The following is a 22511-nucleotide window of genomic DNA, read 5'->3' as shown; positions in this document are numbered from 1 at the left end:
GGCTCTCATACCCAAGCCCAAATCCCAGTCCTCCCCAGTGAAATTATGTAGCCAAGGATTATCCAAGAATTAACTAATATTTCTTGCTGCATGTAACTACAAATTGATTTTGAAAATCCTGGTTTGGGTGGGGGTGGGGCACCTGGATGGCTTAGTCTGTTGAACATCTGGCTCTTGGTTTTGGCTCAGGACATCATCTCACGATTCATGAGTTTGAGCCCAGCATTGAGTTTGGGCTCTGCCCTGATGGTGCAAAACCTGCTTGGGATTCTCTCTCTTTCTCTCTCTCTCTGTCTCTCCTGCTTGTGCTCATGCGTGTGTGCTCTCTCCAAATAAGTGAATAAATTTAAAATCTTATTTGGGGTACCTGGCTGGCTCAGTTGGTGGAGCTTGTGACTCTTGATCTTAGGGTTGTAAGTTTGAGCCCCATGTTGGGTGTAGAGATTACCTAAAAGTAAAATCTTGAAAAAAAAAAATCTTATTTTAAAAAGCTTACATAGGGGCGTCTGGGTCGCTCATTCAGTTGAGTGTCTGATTCTTGATTTCGGCTCAGGCCATGATCTCAGTTCAGGATCATGGGATTGAGCCCCGCATCAGGCTCAGTGCTGAGCATGGAGCCTCTCTTCCTCTGCCCCCTCCCCCTGGCCCTTCTCCCCTGTTCACGCACGTTCTCGCTTTCTTTCTCGCTCTCTCAAAATAAAAAATTTTTTAAAAGCATACATAAATTATAAAAGGGCATATATACTCATTTTTTAAAAAGCAAAACAAATGTGCAGTCCCTATGAAAATAACACCAGCATTCTTCACAGAGCTAGAACAAACAATTATAAAATTTGTATGGGACCAGAAAAGACCCAAAATAGCCAAAGCAATCCTGAAAAAGAAAACCTGGAGGCATTACAATTCCAGACGTCAGGCTGTATTACAAAGCCGTAATCATCAAAACAGTGTGGTACTGGCACAAAAACAGACACTTATGTCAATGGAACAGAATAGAGAACTCAGAAATAGACCCACAAATGTATAGCCAACTAATCTTTGACAAAGCAGGAAAGAATATCCAGGAAAAAAGAGTCTCTTCAAATGGTGCTGAGAAAACTGGACAGCGACATACAGAAGAATGAACCTGGACCACTCTCTTACACCATACACAAAAGTAAACTCAATGGATGAAAGACCTAAATGTAAGACAGGAAGCCATCAAAATCCTTAAGGAGAAAGCAGGCAACAACCTCTTTGACCTCAGCTGCAGCAATTTCTTACTTGACATGTCTCTGGAGGCAAGAGAAACAAAAGCAAAAATGAACTATTGGGATTGAGGTAAAATCTTCTGCACAGAGAGGGAAACAGTCAGCAAAACTAAAACGCAACCAATGGGATAGGAGAAGTTATTTGCAAGTGACATATCAAGAAAAGGGCTAGTATCCAAAATCTGTAAAGACCTTATCAAACTAAACACTCAAAAAACAAATAATCCAGTGAGGAAATGGGTGAAAGACATGAATAGACACTTTTCCAAAGAAGACATCCAGATGGCTAACACACACATGAAAAGAAGCTCCACATCACTCATCATCAGGGAAATACAAATCAAAACCACAATGAGATACCACCTCACACTTGTCAGAATGGCTAACATTAACAACTCAGGCAACAACAGATAATGGTAAGGATGCAGAGAAAGAGGATCTCTTTGGCACTGCTGATGGGGATGTAAACTGGAAAACACTGCAGCCACTTTGGAAAACAGTATGGAGGTTCCTCAAAAAGTTAAAAATAGAACTACCCTACAACCCAGAAATTGCACTACTGGGTATTTGTCCAAAGGATACAAAAATGCTGATTTGAAGGGACATATGCACCCCAATGTTTATAGCAGTGCTGTCGACAATAGCCAAAGTATAAAAAGAGCCCAAATGTCCATCGACTGATGACTGGATGAAGAAGATGTGATGTGTGTGTGTGTGTGTGTGTGTGTGTGTGTGTGTGTGCGTGCGCGCGCGTGTCTACACACACACATTGGAATATTACTTGGCAATCAAAAAGAATGAATACTTGCGATTTGCAACAATGTGGTTGGAACTAGAGGGTATTATGCCAAGCAAAATAAGTCAGAGAAAGACTAATATGACTTCACTCATATGTGGAATTTAAGAAACAAAATAGATGAACATAGGGAAGGGAAGCAAAAATAAGATAAAAACAAGAGGGAGACAAACCATAAGAGACTCTTAAATATGGAGAACAACCTGAGGGTTGCTGGTGGCGTGTTGGGTGGGGGGGATGGGTTAAATGGGCTAGGGGCATTAAGGAGTACGCTTGTTGGGATTAGCTCTGGGTGATGTGTTAAGTCATGAATCACTAAGTTCTATTCCTGAAATTGTTATTACACTATATGTTAACTAACTTGGATTTCAATTTAAAAAAAAAAAGCAAAACAAATGTATTAAATAGAAATAAAAGCATCCATAACTTCCTTTACCCCTTTTATCCTTCCTTCCTGTGTTACAAATAGGAATTTATTTTATAGGAATTTCATCTTGATAGTAAATACAATTTAGTGGCATCTGGGTGTCAGTGAGACTTCAAGGTGATCCTGTAAACTCCAAGAGGGATCATATAAACTCCCAAAATGTCTGTTTTGTTCATGTTTGCTTAGCGTGTTGCCTGGCAAATGGTGGGTGTCAAATCTTTGTTGACAGGTTTATTATAGGCTCAAGAAAAGGGAAAGAATTGAAAGAATCTCAAAACAGAGCATCCTCTGGCCACAGATTTTGGTGTATTAGATTTCTGGATGAGTGCAATCATTCTCAGGGCTGACTGTCACTTGGAGAGCTTTTACAAAATACTGTTACTTGAGCCCCACACCCCAGTGATTCTGATTTGATTGGTCTGGGGTGAGACCCTAGCATCAGTATGTTAGGGTCTTCTCTGATGATGCTGCAGCAGTGGTAGAGAAGTACTGAACCATGGGCAGTTGTTGCTTATTGAATGTTAATTGAGATCTGTGCTTAATTCTTTAGAAGTCCTTTATGCTTTGGAGGACACTTACATTTTAATAGGGAATATTGTCCTGCTTATGTTTTAATATATTAAAAATATTTTGCTTTTCTTAATACACAACATATATAGTCTGCACATGGATATTCAAAGAATCCTGATGCTAGAAAATACATTTCCCTCATCTTTGGTCCATGACATTTTTTATGGTACATTTTATGTTTTAAAGGTCCTTAAATACTAATGGAAAACTGGCATTTAGCAGAGAAAACACATCCTATTAAAAGTGTAACAAAAATATTTTTTAAAAAATCTGGAATCTTATGCAGCATTCTTATGCACTATTTTCTTTTCCTTGCCAAAGTAAGTGACTTACCTGGTTTATTCTGTAATTTTCCAGTCATCAAAAATGTTAAGATGTTCAGCTCATGCAAATAAAAAATCAATTTAAGTAACTAGATCCCACCTAAATTTTTAATTTTATGTTTGGGACAAAAACCAGAGGAGCAGAATAGTTAATACAAGTTTTACCTTGCTATAAGCCTTTTTTTTTTTTTTTAAAGTGCGTGCTTTTTTTTTTTTTTTTTTTTTTTTTTACCTTTCTCCTTTCCTTGTCCTTCCCCAGTTTTTCCCCCAGAAAGAACTTATGTCATTTTAACAAACAACTGTAGAAATAACTATCAGAATAACTAATGGTGATTAGCAGTTTTAAAGTTAAATCATAAATAGTGCAACATCAGTGAAGTGTGGCATAAATAAATGTGTAACAATACTTCTTAGCTTTGGGTTTCTCTTACATTTTTATTTTTCACACATCTGTTTGCAAAATCACTATTATGTCTTGCTTATATAATCAAAATCTTGTCAGGTTGCTGCAAGAAAAGCATAACCAACCCAGAGCGTCGATATGCTTATTTGAGGAGATACTAGACTTTGTGCCAGGTTAAGCTAGGTGGATGTTAAGGAATGATGGATTACATTAATAATGAAAAACCCAGCCAATGCTTGGCTTTGGTTAGACCTTCCTTTTCTATCAATGATGTAAATGATAAGATAACTTGTTTTAATATCCATTCACTCCTAAAAATCTTTATAACACCAATAATGCATAAATAATCTGATATAAAGATGTGAACCCAGTTGATACCCAGAAAATGCTTACTAATGATGATGGAAAATGCATAGCTTTCTATATATTTTCATGTCTAAGCAACAGCATTTGTTCTTCAATTGCTGAATTATTATTTTATTAGTATGCAATGGTTTTGTGCTGCTTGCTTAAATTTTACCTGCTCACTGGGTTCTGCAGTGGAGTTTAGTGTTTCATAAATCAGTCCAAAAACTAAGTCTAGTATGTTTGCATTTTCCACTATCTTTCTGAGGTATATTACTGATTAGGAATACAAGAAAACATCTAGTTTTAGGGGCGCCTGGGTGGCTCAGTCGGTTAGGCGGCCGACTTCGGCTCAGGTCACGATCTCGCGGTCCGTGAGTTCGAGCCCTGCGTCGGGCTCTGTGCTGACAGCTCAGAGCCTGGAGCCTGTTTCAGATTCTGTGTCTCCCTCTCTCTCTGCCCCTCCCCTGTTCATGCTCTGTCTCTCTCTGTCTCAAAAATGAATAAATGTTAAAAAAAAAAAAAAATTAAAAAAAAAAAAAAAAGAAAACATCTAGTTTTTGTTTTTTTTTTTCCTTTTGTCCAGTTTGTAATTAGCCTAATTTGGTCAATTTAGGGTGTTATTCTGAAAAACATTCTGTAGGAAGAATTCTAATTTCTTAGAAGAGTAACAATTAAAATCTTTCCTAGTTACATTCTTGGTTGAAGATAGATTTTTTTAAAAAAAAATTATTAATGTTTTTATTTTATTTTTGAGAGAGAGAGAGAGCACGTGGGAGAGGGGCAGAGAGAGAGGGAGACACAGAATAAGCGGGTTTAAGGCTCCACACTGTTAGCACAGAGCTTGACTTGGGGCTCAAACTCAACTGTGAGATCATGACCTGAGCCGAAGTCGTACACTTAACTGACTGAGCCACCCAGGCACCGCGGTTGAAGATAGATTTTGTGAGTTTAATTTTAGACAATATTTTCCCATAGTAAACTGTTAAAGCATATAAAGTGGAAAAATAACAGTTCCTTTGTCCCACCTAAGGAAAACCCACTGTCAACTGTTTCTTGGGTATACTTCTCAAAGTTCTACGCATATATATATCTTTTTTCTTTTTTTTTTTAAATGTGTGCACATATGTATGCACACACATGAAGGAAGCCATATAGTGTACCATGCATAAATAAATGTGTTATTGCTGCAGAAATATCTGTTGTATGGAACTTTCATAAGTTATTTTAGTGATCCCATTTTGATAAATATTTAGGTTTCTTTTTATTTTATGATTTTGCTTTTCTAATAAGTTCCTGGTAGATATCTCTTCATAATTATGTGTCTATATATAGAATAGATCCAAAGATCACTGGGTTATTCTAAAACATCAAATCTTGTGATATAGGTATGTATTTCAATAACTTGACCAAACCTTTGGTGGACTGCCTTGTTATTGGAATCTTTCTCATAAAATTTGAGTTAGGTGCCTGGGTGGTTCAGTGTCCGACTTTGGCTCAGGTCATGATCTCACGGTTCCTGAGTTCAAACCCCACATCAGGCTCTATGCTGACAGCTCAGATCCTGGAACCTGCTTTGGAATCTGTGTCTCCCTCTCTCTCTGCCCCTCCCCTGCTCATGCTCTCTCTCTCTCTCAAAAATAAACATTTAAAAAAAAGTTTAAAATTGGAGCTCATAAGCAATATTTAGTTTACTACTTTTAAGTTAATGTAGGGGAGTAGTTCCAATTAATTAATTGGCTTGGGAAGTGGATTATATCTGTGTATAAAATACATAAATACTCAGAAAAAGTGATAATGCTGGACCATCCAGTAGTAGCTTACTATATACATGCTCATTTGTCTTCTAAGCATTTTATATATATAATTTTTTTTTTAAATCTGAGCAGTTGGGTGAGTTTGGTACAGTTAAATGTAGAAGAGACTGAAGATTAGACAGGTTGAATGCCTTGCCCAGGGGCCCAGAACTGGGCACATGGAAACTCTATTCCTAAGTGTAACTGTAGAATTCATATTTCCTGGTTTTTTGTTGTATTCCTTCCAATGGGTGCTTGCTTCGGTAGCACATATACTAAAATTGTATTCCTTCCAGTGAAGCGACATTTTCAGTCATTAAGAATCCAGCAAAAGATAATGGAAGAAAACAAAACATGCCTCTGATTCTTGAAATGAATGCTGCCATCTTCTTACCACCTCCAACTTTTTGGATTCATATACATTATATTACGAATAAGTGATGTAAGTGAAGGATAGACTATTTAATTTGGAATTGCATTATGCTTCATGCTATAATAAAATCTCATTTATGCTAAAGATAATTTACCCAACATCTCTAGCCATCTCTGGTTCAACCAAAAAACCAAAATGCTTCCAGGAAGCATTTCTTCATAAACGGAGCTGCTCAGACTCTCACTCAGATCTCATTTACTCCCATTTCAGATAGTTCTAACATGCATTGGGGTTTCCTACCTATGACAGTTGGTTAGAAGCAATGAATTAGAAAAACCACAGGTAGCACCGTTACAGACAAGAAAGCCGACAGTTCCAAGAAGGAATAGCTTTTGGTGTAACGCTGGTAGTAGTAGAAGAAAAACCTACAAGCAGACAGAATTTTAAGAGTTGTTTTGGAATCCTTGTCTTTCGTATACTCCAGGAGTACTCAAGGCCATCAACTTGTTTAAAACCAGTATGGTGATTGATTGTAATGTCAATCCTGAATATTATTTTTAAAAATAAATTATGCTAGATATACTTTAATTAACAAGACAGTGATTTCCATTCACAAAAGGGCAAATTTTGCTGGATAAAATCCGTGTAGCATTGTCATACCCAAACTAGTGGATATGATGTATCCTTTTAATTTCAGTGAAGGGCCCTTTTCACTTTTAAAGCATTGTTGTTGCTGAAGTTCACAGCATAGTCTATTAGTGCTGCAGATTCTCAAAAACAAAAAAGATTGATGATGACTCAGAAGTGTACACATGTGACTGGGGCAGAAGAGAACCTGTGCATCTCTGATGCTGCAGGATTTTTTTGCAATTGCCTTGCAGACCTTAATTTCCTCCTCAGAGCATTGTGATTGCTCTGTACATTCTATAAATTATTTACACCCTGATGGTACTAAACGACTACATTAATGGCACCTCTGGCTCCACATGATATCAAGAACTTTAATAATTCATCACTTATTACAGCTACATCCCTGTAAATTGGCATGAGTGGGAGCTGAGTTGACAACATTGAGATAAGGCCTTCTGTGAGACCTTTACTCTCCAAACATCATATCCATAAATATTCAGATATTAGTGGTGTTGTTTAAAAATAAAGGAAAGATAATTGGCTATTACAAAGCTAGACTCTTTAGGTTATATTTATCAAGCATTAGATTACTTCAGGTTCATCTTAGGGATATTCAAAGTGAAAATTTTTGAAAGATACTTCTTCATTTCAGGACTACCACTTTAAAAAAAAAAAAGCCTAACACTAGCATTAGCTTATTATCCAGACTAAATGGAATTAATGATTGGCCACTGGGAATGATGATGAGAAACTTTAAAAAATCATTCAAATTCATAATCTAGGAGTTTTATATCTGATAATAGAAGTCTTTCAATTTTAGTCTTCAGCTGTTTTGGAGTACTTTATTATTTTTTTTAATTTTTAAAAAGCATTTATTTTTGAGACAGAGACAGAGCTTGAGTGGGGGAGGGCAGAGAGAGAGAGGGAGACACAGAATCCGAAGCAGGGTCCAGGCTCTGAGCTGTCAGCACAGAGCCCGACCTGGGGCTCGAACCCATGAACCGTGAGATCATGACCTGAGCTGAAGTTGGACACATAACCACCTGAACCACCCAAGCGCCCCTGGAGTACTTTACAAAAAGAAATAGGAAAGGCATGGTTATGGAAAGCATGTGTCTATGCATTCCCATATTCACATGTCATGATTAAATTCCAGAGTGAAATTTAGGTATAAAAGAATTTGCCCATTTCCAGGGAAGAGGGGGAAGGGTTAAGTTGATGTTGAATCTATCTTTAGTTCTCCAGTGACTGCACCTGAGTACTATCAATGTTGCTTTCAAAAAAGACAAAAAGGTTGCTAAAGTTGACAGCTTGTAACCCTAGCATTTAGCACAGTGCCTGGCACATGGTACCTGATGAGCAGATCAATCCATATAATTCTAGTCAGACAGCTGGTATTTTGATAACTTAAAGTTATACTGATTCACACTATAGTAGTCCCCCTCCCCCCTTATTCATGGGAGATACATTCCAAGACCCTCAGTGGTTGCCTGAAACCATGGATAGCACTGAACCCTATATATATTACCATGTTTTTTCTTACACATACACACCTATGGTAAAATTTATAAATTAGGCACAGTAAGGCATTAACAGCAATAATAACAAAACAGTTATAACAATATACTATAATAAGAGTTAAATGAATGCAGTCTCTCTCAAAACACTGTGCTGTACTCACCCTTCTTATGATGCTGTGGGATGATAAAATGCCTGCATGATGAAATGAAGTGAGGTGAACGATGCAGGCATTTGCAGCATAGTGTTAGGATCATCTGCTTCCAGATCCTGGGTGACTGTGAACACCTGAAGTCACAGAAAGCCACACCGTGGATAAGGGGGTTGGGGGAACTACTGTAGTTGTTTTCAATGCTAGCACTATTTTAGGAGTGTATTGTAGTTCACTGTTAGTGTTTTTAAACTTCCACCTAATGTGGATTTGTCACAGAAGGGGTCCACAGAGCCTCATTATGGGGTTCTGACCTCTGAGGCATATATTCTTTTTTTTATCCATAATCAAAACTTTATTGAAAAACTGACACCAAAATAGGATATCACTAGTGTATATCTCACAGAATTAAAACACTATTTTGGTAGATTAACTGGAAATACTGAACTGATTAGGCTTTTGGCGATATAACACAAGTTCCGGAGGTTTTGTGGATCATTAGTGTTGCTTTCTTCTAAATGAACACCCTTCTGTGAGTCTGGCCTTTCCTCCTGTTGGCTGGCACAACACAGTTGAACAGCCTACACAAAGAACCACGGTCTGAACATGGCTCAGACATCCATAAAATAGGAGTTTGGGTTTTGAATTAGCTGTTTCTTTTTTCTTTTCCTCCATTGAGGGCCAGTGTTGTAAATCTCTAGCCAAAGAAAGGCATATTAATCCTTTTGCGGGCCCAGGCAATCTGTTCTGCAAGGCGACACCCCTAGCGAGCGCCATGCCAGTGCACTTGTGGCATCTGAGGTGTATATTCTTAAGATAGCATTGTCCTCTAGGGAGGCTCCAGAGTATTTCAGGTATCCTTTGGATTCTATCAAAAAGCCTTTAGAGGTTGGGGCACCTGGGTGGCCCAGTCGGTTGACTGATCGACTTTGGCTCAGATCATGATCTCACGGTTGGTGGGTTTGAGCCCCGCATCAGGCTCTGTGCTGGCAGCTCGGAGCCTAAAGACTGCTTTGAATTCTGTGTCTCCCTTTCTCTCTGCCCCTCCCTGTCTCGTGCTCGCTCTCTCTCTCAAAAACAAATAAAACATTAAAAAAAAATTTAAAAGCCTTTAGAAGTTCTTCAAAGAGATAGAGAAAATTAATCTTTCCCCCATTAGAGACACTGGACAGTTTTCACTGATACTTAATACAAAATAGTTTATGCCATCTGTAAGTTGGGTTAACTCGATTGCTTTAGATTTTTTAAATTATGGTTTCCTTTAAAAGCGATTATCTGGTTGTCATTGACTTCCATGAGAGAACTGCAGGAGATGAATACAGTCAAGAGTTACATTGCCAGAGAGATTAGGGTTTGGGAAGGCCTTGGAAGCACGGGTATAGTTAAAATGAAAGCTCCTGGGGCGCCTGGGTGGCTCAGTCGGTTAAGCGTCCGACTTCAGCCACGACTCGCGGTCCGTGAGTTCGAGCCCCGCGTCGGGCTCTGGGCTGATGGCTCGGAGCCTGGAGCCTGTTTCCGATTCTGTGTCTCCCTCTCTCTCTGCCCCTTCCCCGTTCATGCTCTGTCTCTCTCTGTCCCAAAAATAAATAAAAAACGTTGAAAAAAAAAAATTTAAAAAAAAAAAAAAAAATGAAAGCTCTTGGGGCACTTGGGTGGCTCAGTCGGTTGAGCGTCCGACCTCAGCTCAGGTCGTGATCTCGCGGTCTGTGAGTTAAAGCCCCGTGTCAGGCTCTGTGCTGACATCTTGGAGCCTGGAGCCTGCTTTGGATTCTGTGTCTCCCTCTCTCTCTGCCTCTCCCCTGCTCATTCTCTGCCTCTCTCTCTGTCAAAAATGAATAAACATTAAAAAAAAAAATAAAATGAAAGCTCTTAATCTATGAAAGGGAAAAAATTAAATTTCAGCAAGCATGAGATATGGAACTAAATCACACTGTGCTAGCCTGCTACACAGATGGTACTCGCTCTCTACTTGCCAGACCAACCATGTTGAAGCAGAAAGTGGACTATCTAACTTAAATTAGAAGAGCTGAATTTCTTCTTTAGTTGAAATGCCACAGTAAATATCTTTTGTGTAAAATTCAGTGTTTGTTGTTCAGTCGCAAGTGTGAATTGGATGAAAGTATCCAAATACAAGGTTTTTATGTGGAGCAAATTCCTATTTTTCTCTCACGTTTCCCAGCACACACCTCTAGTCATGAGTGTCCTTGAGCTGATATCTGATGCCAGCCAGTTACCTTGGAATAAAGGTTTTAGAACTGTTGTGGAAAAGTGATGGCTTCATCTAGGCTTAGTTATGTTATGTGTGAATTAAGCTAAGTGAAAGTGGCTGAAATTTTACATATGGACAGACACGGATCTAGCTGTGAACCAATTGTTCTGCTGTGATAGAGACATCATTCAAACCTGCATGCATCTGTCAACTCCCTGTGGTGGCACAGTGAGATAAAGTGATCTGTAATGTTTCTCTAGTGTGTCCCTATTGCTAGCCATATTGTAATGTATAATACATCTCTTGGGCAGACAGCTTGAGTGGGCTGGATTCCACTTCAGCCCTGTAAAGATGCCAGGAAGCATCAAGGTGAATTTTTAAAGCCTATTTAAATATTTAGACTCCTGACTAATTTCAGCGAAATCTCCGCTATATCTAACAAACCACGTGCTAGAAGTGAGATGGAATCTCAAGTTTATGGCTTCCTCACTGATTAGTTGTATGACCTTGGATTGACAAATTATTTATCTGCCTGTTTCTGTCTAGGGCAAGTGAGAATTGTAAAAGGATTTGCCTCATAAGGTTGTTGTGTGGATTTTTAGGCAGTTAATATGTATAAAATACATAGGAGAGTGCCTACCACTTAATAAATGTTAGCCACTGCCACCACTAACAGTCATCGTCATCAACATAATTTAGAGATGAATTTTTATTCCCTGAAGTTAGATTGCTTTTTTTAGGAAGACCGTATCTCTATCAAGGATATGACCAACCTCAGTTCTCATATAGAAGCTCACTATCTTGTTTGTAAAGTCAATCTTCTTTTATTTACACCTAAAGTATAATGTAGTATATTATTACATATTATAATATTTATTATGCAAATTATATATTCATATTATGTTACTTTAAAGAAAGTATATTTTTTCTTTCAAAAATATATAAAGTATAGTCCATTATAAGAAAGTAGAAGATAATCACTAAAAGGGATGAAGGGACTCTATAATACTGCTGTGGAATGATCTGTCTACAAGATACATTGTTATGTGAAAAAAGTAAGGGCACATTACTGTGTAAATTATTCCACCAGTTTTATAAAATTTTGCTAGTACGTGCATAGAATATTTGACAGGCTGCACAAGAAATGGTATATTTTCATTTGTTGCTGTTGGGGAGGAAAATTGTATGGCTGATGACAGGGTGGGAGACTTACTGTATTTCCTTTTATACTTTTTGATTATTGAACCATGTGAATGTATTCCCTAGTTACTTATTAAAAAACTCATAAAAATGACAGTTGGGCATCCAGCTTTGGCTCAGGTCATGATCTCACGGTTCATGAGTTCGAGCCCCATGTCAGGCTCTGTGCTGACAGCTCAGAGGCTGGAGCCTGCTTCAGATTCTGTGTGTGTGTGTGTGTGTGTGTGTGTGTGTGTGTGTGTGTCTCTTTCTGCCCCTCTCCCATTCATACTCTGTCTCTCTAAATAAACTTTAAAAAATAAAATAAATAAAAAGCTCATAAAAGTGAAATGTAAAATAGCTGTTTTGAAATCTAGATATTTATTCATCCCTTAGAACCATTTTTTCTTTTTTTGCGTATTAAAATTCACATTTGATAGGGCTTTTGGATTGTTTTAGTCCCCGCCCCTTGAAGTCTGTTTTCCAACACTAAACTAAGAATGATCTTTTGTCCTCCATTAGGGATTTGAGTCATAATCGGTTGTCTAACTGGAACATCAGCTTGGAGTCTCAAACATTACAAGAAGTGTAAGTTATTTTTATTTGTTTAAATATTTATTAAACTCTTAAATTTGATGGTGAATTATGCATTTGAGGATGTTCAATCCAGAAATGCTATCAAAAAATTGAGGGAAAAAATTTAAAAGACGTTGTTTAAAAACCTAAACTGTTGTCTTTGGCTTTGCTACTATTTCTGACTCTGGACATCGTGCCAGAGGTTGGTGATTAGTTGCAAACTGTGTAGAAATATTATTCTATCTACTTTCTTGGGACCAAAAATAAGATTTTTTTCCCCTCTTCAGAGTAAATATGTTTTGCTTGTTTTTTTGCCAGTTTGAGCCAGTGAAATGCTCTATTGTGTAAACTTTTTTATGTCTTGACTTGTCCAAGATGGAGGCATCATGTCTAAAGTAGATTTACGTGAAATACAGTATTTTTTTTTGTTGTCTGTAATGTGGTGGTTAATATAGTTTCATTTTCTTTTTTTAAAATATAATTTATTGACAGATTGGTTTCCATACAACATCCATTGCTCATCCCAACAGGTGCCCTCCTCAATGCCCATCACCCACTTTCCCCTCTCTCCCACCCACATCCACCCTCAGTTTGTTCCTCAGTATCCAAGAGTCTCTTAATGATAGTTTCATTTTCTACTTCACTGAAGTTTTTCCTTTAATATTGAAATGTATTATTATGTATTTTTTGGAGGGAATTTTCTAAAATGATATTATCAGTTTAATTTGTTTCTGACTGGGATAACTTGTTCATGCTGTCATTGTCCTTGCATTCTCTGCTTCCCCGCCCTGTTCACTGGTTCTGATCTGCTGTGCACTGAATAAACAGTTGACAAGCTTATGAGCTGAAAGAATAGGCCCTGAAGAAAGTCCTGAAAACGCGTCAATGGGAAATGCATGAGCTTTATTACATGGACTTTGTAACTTCACCTTGTTTCTTGGAGGCCTTTTACTTCTGGTTTCTTTGTATTCTAGATTATTGAGGTTGTTCAGTGACTGAAAACCAGATTAATGTAACGTGATTATATTAGATGTGTACTAAAACATGGGAGACCATATGTTTAAAGAGCTGCTAGGATCAGATCGTGACATGTCACGTCATCTGTAAAATTAATGAATGATAGGGTCCATATCTCAGTGGGCAGATTCATCCATGGTCCCAAGCAACCCTCTCTAACTGTGAGTAATATCAAGAAACGTGTGTGTGTATTTTAAAAATTTACTTAATTAAAGCTTTTATCTTATAAATGTATAAAAAGATATGGATGGTTTAGTTATTTCTTCTTTAAGGAAGACTGAAATTAGCTGTCAGAAATGTAATTCAAGGATGTTGCTGGGATTAAAAATACTTCATGTGCAAAATATTGGTATCAATCATAGATCTACACCATGAAAAAGCATTTCTTATTAAAATCTTTAGTTTCTCAGCATAATGCATTTAATCTATCTCATTCTGAGTCATAGGCCTTTTTAAATTTGGCACCTATCCTGAAGAATAATTATTAGCCAGAAACCAGAACTCAAGAGGCAACATTTCCCTCTCTAAACTTTTAAATCTGTTTTTCCCCCTTGCCTAGGAAAATGAATTATAATGAGCTAACAGAAATCCCATATTTTGGAGAACCAACCTCTAATATTACTCAACTCTCATTGTAAGTAAGATTTCAGATCTTTTAAATTATGAATAGAACAGTTTTAGAATGTTTGTTTTAGGTAGCTTTTTTGTCGATCCTGATTATTTAACATCCTTGTGGTCTGGGGTAGGTCTCTGTCAGTCGCTTCATTACAGTCTTTTTTTTTTTTTTCTTTTTTTTTTTTTAATAGAATCCATAATTTAATCCCAGAAATAAATGCAGAGGCGTTTCAGTTTTACCCTGCTCTCGAGAATTTAGATCTCAGTTCAAATATAATATCAGAAATCAAGACATCTTCATTTCCTCGAATGCAGCTTAAATACCTGTAAGTAGATTTATTTTAAAGTGCATGTTTATGTATTGATAGTTATCTTCCCAGAGATGTCTGTTATTTATTGTGATTTTGATATGCTTATGTGAAACAAACCTAGGGGCAGTTTTTTGAGGTTGTTGTTATTTCTCTTATCAGGAAATATTAAGTATGCAGGTTAATTTTTGAGATTTAATTCTGGATTGTGTTTTACTAAACAGTTTTATAAAAGGTAAATAGCAGTGGTTTGTTAAATAGCGGTTTATCCTATACAATGATAATTAACGTGTGCGATAGTGTTTTACACTTTACAAAGCGTATTCATACATACCATTTGAACCTAAATGAAGTTGGTATTCTTATTTTGCACTTGCATAAACAAAGCAGTTAAATGATTTGTAAAGTTGTGTATAGTTGCTAAGTGGTAGAGCTGGGTGTCAGTCATAGACTTCAGGTAGCTGTCAGGTGGTAGAATGTTCCATTGCACTAAATTTTTTTGTTCTTTTGTTTATTTTAGGAATTTGAGTAATAATAGGATAACCATCTTGGAGGCTGGTTGCTTTGATAATTTATCTAGTTCCTTACTAGTGGTAAAGTTAAACAGGAACAGAATCAGCATGATTCCACCCAAGATCTTCAAGCTACCTCACCTCCAGTTCTTGTGAGTAACTAAACAGATGGGTTTTAAGAAGGTTGTCTTTTCTTTTAAATTATTTTAATTATTATTAGAGCAAATCAGCAAACCAAAGGTCTGACTGTTACACAATTTTTATTAAAGGGAACTTAAAAGAAACAAGATTAAGGTGATAGAAGGTCTGACATTCCAAGGGCTTGACTCCTTAAGGTCTTTGAAGATGCAGCGGAATGGTATTAGCAAACTTAAGGATGGAGCTTTTTTTGGCTTGGATAACATGGAAGAATTGTAAGTACTGTGAACTGGAATAGAATCTTGTTAGGAAAGGAGTCTGACTGGGACTTGTCAGTGCCCAATGGCTAAGATCGTTGCTTTAATTACACCCAGGTACATTAGTTCTTTCTCGCTTCTCTGATGTGAAGTAAGTATACACAGAGCTCTTTAAGCTTCGTTGTTGTTGTTTTTAGTATTTATTTTTGGGAGACAGAGAGAGTCCAAGCAGGGGAGGGACAGAGAGAGAGGGAGACACAGAATCTGAAGCAGGCTCCAGGCTCCGAGCTGTCAGCACAGAGCCCGGCGCAGGGCTCGAACCCACAAAGGGTGGGATCATGACCTGAGCCAAAGTCAGATGCTTAACTGACTGAGCCACTCGGGCGCCCCCTTTAAGCTTTGTTATATAGAACTGGTATTTTTTTCGTCATTCTTACAAGCATTTTGTCTAACAAGTTTTTATTTTCTTAATGTTGGGGCCAATGAAAATTACCAGAATTTACCTCAAACAGGTATATCAAACCCCTTAGTGGGTTGATTTTATAGATTTGGTATTTTAGACAGTCTTACTACCTCCTAGCGATAAATCTTAAGTAAAATCTAAATATTTACCAAGTAGAATTGGTTGGCTTACTTGGGTTTAGCAAAAATAGAGGCCTCACGGAGCAGGACCTCTTGAAGAGTTTTGGAATCTTCTCATTGCAGTGTCTTGTTCTGAACCATATTTTCTCCTTTCTTTCTCTAATTCTGCAGAGAACTAGAGCATAATAACCTTACAGAAGTGAACAAGGGGTGGTTGTATGGCTTGCGAATGTTACAACAGCTCTATGTGAGCCAGAATGCTGTTGAGAGAATCAGCCCTGACGCATGGGAGTTCTGCCAAAGACTGTCTGAACTGTGAGTGCTGGATGGCATTTGGCTGGAGGCTGTGAGACTAGAGTAGGTTGGGATAAGTCACTCCCATGGCCAATAATGAGATGGAACATCCTGCTTTATTAGAAGTTTGTTGAAAGCTCTAAATTTATCATGTAAATAGAATGAGAATAGGAAAATTGAATTAAAATACAATGAATTCCTTACCTTCCATGTTTCTGGTTTTTAGTGATTTGTCCTATAACCAGTTGACCCGCCTGGATGAATCTGCCTTTGTGGGTCTGAGCTTACTGGAGAAACTGAATTTAGGGGACAACAGAGTCACTCACATTGCTGATGGTGTATTTAGGTTTCTTTCCAATCTTCAGACACTGTAAGTACATCTGTCTTTTCTTTTTTGCTAATTTTTATAAAACAGTAAAGCAAATTAAAATAACTAATCATAAGCTGCACATTTATGTTTATGTTAACATTTTGCAGTTCTTCTATCTTAGACTTAGGAGCAAGACAGTCTTATTTGTCTCTGTCCTCACACATAAATCTTACTTGTCTCTAGCCAGTTCAGTTTGTACTTTAATTTCGAATTTAATCAACTGAACAACGGAGCATCTCTTGTTTCAGTTACCATGGAATAAAACACGGTTGCTAGTCAAGAATGCACATTTTCTTGTTCCTCCGACCTTGAACTACTTTCAAAACTGCTACTCGTTCAGAAGGATGCAGGCTGTGTAGTGGGAACAGCTATGGCAGGAACCCTGTTCAGTGCTGCTAATTTCCTGCATGACTTTGGACAAAAAACCTGAAATTTATCAATGAGCTCATGTGTGCTAGGTGCTTTCAGAATAACAGGATATTATTGCTCTTTTCCATATTAGGAGGCTGAGGTTCAGAGAGGTTAAAATGATTTGCTTAAAGTTATACAACTTGTGTTCCCAAGTGGTCTTTCATCCAAGTACTAAGCAGGCCTGACCCTGCTTAGTTTCAGAGACCAGACAGAATCAGGTGCGTTCAGGGGAAAGTCACACAGCTTGTCAATGAGTCAGGTCTGTTTGACACTGGCTTTTTACCATACTGCCTGAAAAACAAAATCACTTAACCTTCTATGAGTGTCATTTTCTTTTTGTCTTCCTCCAGTGGAGGAGGGGCATAGGAGTAAGTGGTTGCTATAGGCAATTTCCACTCTAAAATTCTGGGTTTCTGTAAGTTGGATGTTTTACTCTGTCATGAAATGTAATTGAAAGAAGAGGTATTTTAACGAAATACAGTGATTTCAAACAGAGCAGAATAAGAGAAAAAGGCTAATTAGTAGAATTTGTAGATTGTAAAGTTCCTGAATAGGGGACTTTTTGGTCATCATATTCAGGGTTGATAAATGGTCTCAGAAAAGAGGCAGGCTCCCAAATTGGAGACCTAGCCATCAGCGAGAAAGTTAGCATGATAGTTTTGTGAAGGTGTGTATATACCTGCACAAGTTTATTGGAATTTTTTTTTTACATTATTAGAGGTGAACCTAGACCAGCTTAAACCCAGGAACTTAGATGCAGCTGCAGCCTTTTGGCATTTCAAAGACTGGCAGTCAGGTTCTTTCAGTACCACAGATTATTACTTTTAATATTAAAGTTTAGGAAAATAATTGCAGAAGTAAATGATTGTCTAATGCCACAGAGACGGTTAAGGCAGAATTAGAATAAGATCTGAGAAATTTTGGCTTTAGATCAATACTCCTGCTGGAGTACTTACTGATTTTGGCCAGTGAGTTGTATTTATGCTGTGCTATGGAGGAAAGTCTTGAAGAGTTGAGTCGTCAGTTGTTTCAGTGTTTATCGCTTAGTAAAATGAAATGAACCCGTTAGCTTTCACTTTAAGTAAAGATATAGCTAAATAGGAAGCGTAATCTCCTGTCTCCTGTTACTCACACAACTTTAAATGTCTCATTAAGAAAAGAGCTTTGTGTTTATTATGAGATGACTTAAGGAAGCAAAAGCGATTATCTATAACTGGTACTTCTTCCAGCGGGGCATCGTGTAGTACAATTGCATTTCCTCTGAGGACGCAACAGTGGATTTTAAAAGATCCATACTTTTCCTTTTAAAAATAACAGCGATCACTCTAGCGCATGGGTGTATCAGTGTCGCTTCCCACAGGGCATGTTTAATTGCTGTCAAGCTATGAAGCTCTCTACTGACATAATTCTTTGTCAGCCATTTTAGGTTTAAGGGCCTGCGGGAAGGATTGGGTCACCCAGAAATCCCATTAGTCTAAAATCACATTTGTAAGGCATATCCCCTGCATCTTGAAATCCTCCTGCTTTTTGCAGGACCCGGACTATAATTTTACATATGCTAACACAATCAGGGGCTGTTAGCTGGGAAGATTAATACTCTTACCAGGTTGCTTAATTTATTTATCAAGGCCAGCTTAATTCTTTGCTTATGAGAATCAGTTCTTGCTTGCTTATTGCAGACATTCTTTAAAAACTGTAGTCAAGTCTTTGTCGTAAATAACTGTTAAAATAAGGATGAAAATTAGCATCGCCATGCCAGGATGATGCCCGGTGCTATAATGGTCATGTTAACTAACCTAATCTGTCTTTCCCTAACATTTTTGTAGAAACTTAAGAAACAATGAAATTTCATGGGCCATAGAAGATGCTAGTGAAGCATTTGCAGGACTCACAAGTCTCACTAAATTGTATGTATTTATACTATTTATGTATGTTTACAAAGGTGTGTTTTTAAGAAGCAGTTGTATATGTGATTGGATTGTCTTTTTGCTGTGTCTGGAAAGTCAGCCTTTTGACTCATCCACTAAAGGAAGAAACTGTTGTTTATCAAGTTTTTTGTTTATCAGTGGTTTTAAATTTTATTTATTTATTTAGTGGCAAGACGCTTTTTTTTTTAAGTTTATTTATTTTAGCGAGAGCATGCATGTGCATGCATGAGCTGGAGGAGGGGGCAGAGAGAGAGAGGGAGAGAGGATCCCAGGCAGGCTCCCACACTGTCAGCCCAGAGCCCAGTGCAGAGCTCAAACCCATGAACTGTGAGATCTTGACCTGGGCCAAAATCAAGAGTCGGACACTCAACTGATTGAGCCACCCAGGTGCTCCTTGGTGGGACACTTTCTACTGAAAGAGCTTTCTTATGGGCACTCAAAGAGAAGTTATTCATGGAACTAGAATTGTTCTTCCAGAGTTGAACCAGTATTCTTCTTCTTCTTTTATTTTTTTAAATATTTATTTATTTTTGAGAGAGGGAGAGAGACAGGAGGAAGAGGCAGAGAGGGGGGAGACAGAGGATCTGAAGTAGGCTCTGCACTGACAGCCGTGAGCCTGATGTGGGGCTTGAACTCATGAACCGTAAGATCATGACCTGAGCACAAGTCGGATGCTTCACCAACTGAGCCACCCAGGCACCCCTATATTCTTAATCGTAAGAGATTTATGGGTAATTTATCTAGCGAGAGAGGAATTCTCTCAAGAGAATTCAAGATTTTAGATCTTCTCTCCTGAGAATTTCTTCAAGGCTTTACACTTGTCTGAATTTCTTTGACCTGATCTTTTGCTAAGAAGGGAGAAACTGGGACTATAATCCAGTTTATTATATGAAACCTAGCAGCCCATCAGTGGTCCAGATGGCTGTTCACAGGCACCTCGTTGAGTTCCAACCTATTAATAGAAGCCTTCATTCTGTGTTTTGCATTGGTTGGTAATATAGGTTTACAATTTTCTTAAAAATGTATGTTAAACTTATTTTCACTTTTTATAGGTAAATGTTTGCTTTAATGAATTAAATTTTGCTTCATGGAGGCTTTATTAGAAAGGTCTGTTTGTATTTCAGAATCTTACAAGGAAATCAAATTAAGTCAATTACAAAGAAAGCATTCATTGGTCTTGAATCCCTTGAGCATCTGTAAGTATTTTGCATCCATTTTGCTCCGTATATAAATAATCTTTGCTATTAGCAGAGGTTCTCATGACCATTTAAAGTGTTTATATAACTTAATTGTAGAAATGTGACCGGTAATGTTTCATTTCTCTTCATTTCAGAGATTTGAACAACAATGCTATAATGTCTATCCAAGAAAATGCTTTCTCTCAGACTCGCTTGAAAGAACTGTACGTAACTTCAGTCTTTTTGTCACCAATCATTAGATCATTATCCATGCTTGTTTCTAAACATGATGAATGTGACCTATATGTTTCCAAAAGCACACGATTCAGGCAGGAAAAAAAAAAAAAGAGAAAGTGTTAATATTCAGTTACTGTAGTGGCTGGATATAATTTTTAAATAACCCAATATTGAAAAGCCCAGAGTTTGTGGCACCAAGACCTTCTGTTTTGCCTGTGCTGCTAATGCTTATAGTTAAAGAGACCTTAGCACTGCTCCTTGTGCTTGTTGTATATCTTCCTGTTCCTTATCCGCCCTGACCTCCCATTTATTTTTGGATTATTGGAAAAATGTGTTCCCAGTCCCCTTAGGGTGGATCACAGTTCAGGTATTAGGTAATTTGTTGCATATAATCTAGCACTTTCAGTATAATGGTCAGAGGGGATGTTTCTGATATGGGTGTTCAAGCTACTAAAATGGTCAAACACTGTTAAATAGTTGTAGTGGAAAAACACACTTTATACCCTTTTTCATTCATGGTTTTTAAAAAAATTATGTTTAGGGTTTTCCCAGGGGGAGGGGCGGTTAGTTGGGCATTGGTATTCATTTTAACCTTTGGTGATTTGAATATTCAGCCAGTGTTAAGAATCAGTAGACTAAAGCAATTTATCTTGCCTTGCCTGAAAGCTACTCAGAGGAAGGACTGTGGTCCCAAACTGGTACATGATGAGATAAGGCTAGAAGTTCATAGGAAGCATTCAGAAGCTTTTAGAGCAGTTTGACATTACTGTGATACTTTTGTTGAATTTTATAGAAGTATTAATCTACAACAGATTGGAAATTTTAAAAAGTGGTTCTTCATCACAGGTAGTTTGAGATGCACTGGAAGTGTGTGAGTTCAAACTGCCTAGATTTCAAATTCTGCCCCATTCTTTACAGCTATGGGACATTGGGAACATTTAACCTAAAACTCAATTTCCCTTTTGAGAATGGGCCTTGTACCTCTCTTAGAGTTATGTGAGGATAAAATGAGGTAATTTGTTCATTCAAGAAATATGTATTGTCATCTGCTATGTAAGGTACTGTTTTAGGTGGTAAAAACACAGTGGTGAACAAGACAAAGTCTCTGTTCTCATAGCATAGTACGATAAATTCTGGTAAGGAAGTCAAAGAATAAATCAGTAGATACATAATATCTCTCATCAAGTAATAAGAGTTCTGAAGGAAAATAAAGGCGGGTCAGAGTTATGGAGAGTGATGGGGATTGCTATTTTAGTTTTTATTTTTTTTAAATGTTTGTTTATTTTTGAGAGAGAGTACAAGCGGGGGATGGGCAGAGAGAGCCGGAGACAGAATCCAAAATGGTCTCTGTGCTGACAGCAGCAAGCCCAATGTGGGGCTCAAATTCATGAACCACAAGATTATGACCTGAGCCAAGGTCAGACGCTCAACCAACTGAGCCACCCAGGTGCCCCTGGGATTGTTATTTAGATAAAGTAGTGATGGAAGGCCATTTTGAAGATAACAGAATTTGAGTTAGTGAGTGGCAAAGCATTGAATACTAGTTGAAGAGCATTCTGCACAGAGAACAGCAAGTGCAAAGGCCCTGAGGTAGAATCTTGTTTCTTATGCTTGAAGAACAGCAGAGACGCTAGTGTGGTTGGAAGAGAGCGAGAGGAAGAGTGCTTAGGAGATGAGGTCAGAGAGTTAAGCAGGAACCAGACCAAGTAGGGCTCAATGAGTTATGAGAAGTTTGGATTTTTTTTCCTCTAAATGTCTCAAGAAACTTTGGAGGGTTTTGAGAAGATGCTCAGTACAGAGCCTGGCACACAGTAAAAGTTGAATAATATTAATAATAAAAATAAAAATGTTATGGAAATAATCATTAGTTATTTTCTGCCAGACTTTCAGGTAGCTCTTTTTTTTGAGGGGGTGGGGTCTGTTGAGATATTTGAGATCTTTCTCCTAGGCTTAATTTTTAAGGGTACAACCTAGTGCATATATTAGAATTACCTTTTTTTTTGCCCTTGAGAATCTGAGGGCCACCAATGAAGTTTTAACTCTTGTCATGAGAACTCAGTGTAAAATGTAATTTAGACAGTAGGCGAGAGCAAATAGTGTAGTTTCATTCTTTAGTCA

General features: G+C 37.7%; 1 protein-coding gene across 7 annotated transcripts in view; it reads left to right on the top strand.

The window, feature by feature from the left end:
• LRIG2 (leucine rich repeats and immunoglobulin like domains 2) overlaps window positions 1-22511 on the top strand; it is a 164329-nt gene that overhangs the window by 120149 nt on the left and 21669 nt on the right. For all 7 annotated transcript variants that reach the window (XM_078451543.2, XM_078451544.2, XM_078451545.2 and 4 more), the window contains 10 exons: window positions 12493-12558; window positions 14123-14197; window positions 14370-14504; window positions 15007-15150; window positions 15268-15411; window positions 16147-16290; window positions 16496-16639; window positions 18877-18957; window positions 20103-20174; window positions 20312-20380. In XM_078451543.2, the coding sequence (XP_078307669.1) occupies window positions 12493-12558; window positions 14123-14197; window positions 14370-14504; window positions 15007-15150; window positions 15268-15411; window positions 16147-16290; window positions 16496-16639; window positions 18877-18957; window positions 20103-20174; window positions 20312-20380 (1074 nt within the window). The remainder of the gene's footprint in view (window positions 1-12492; window positions 12559-14122; window positions 14198-14369; window positions 14505-15006; window positions 15151-15267; window positions 15412-16146; window positions 16291-16495; window positions 16640-18876; window positions 18958-20102; window positions 20175-20311; window positions 20381-22511) is intronic.

Source organism: Panthera onca, chromosome C1, assembly GCF_046562875.1.
Source record: "Panthera onca isolate mPanOnc1 chromosome C1, mPanOnc1 haplotype 2, whole genome shotgun sequence".
Lineage (NCBI taxonomy): Eukaryota > Metazoa > Chordata > Mammalia > Carnivora > Felidae > Panthera > Panthera onca.
This window is presented reverse-complemented; position numbering and strand designations above follow the sequence as displayed.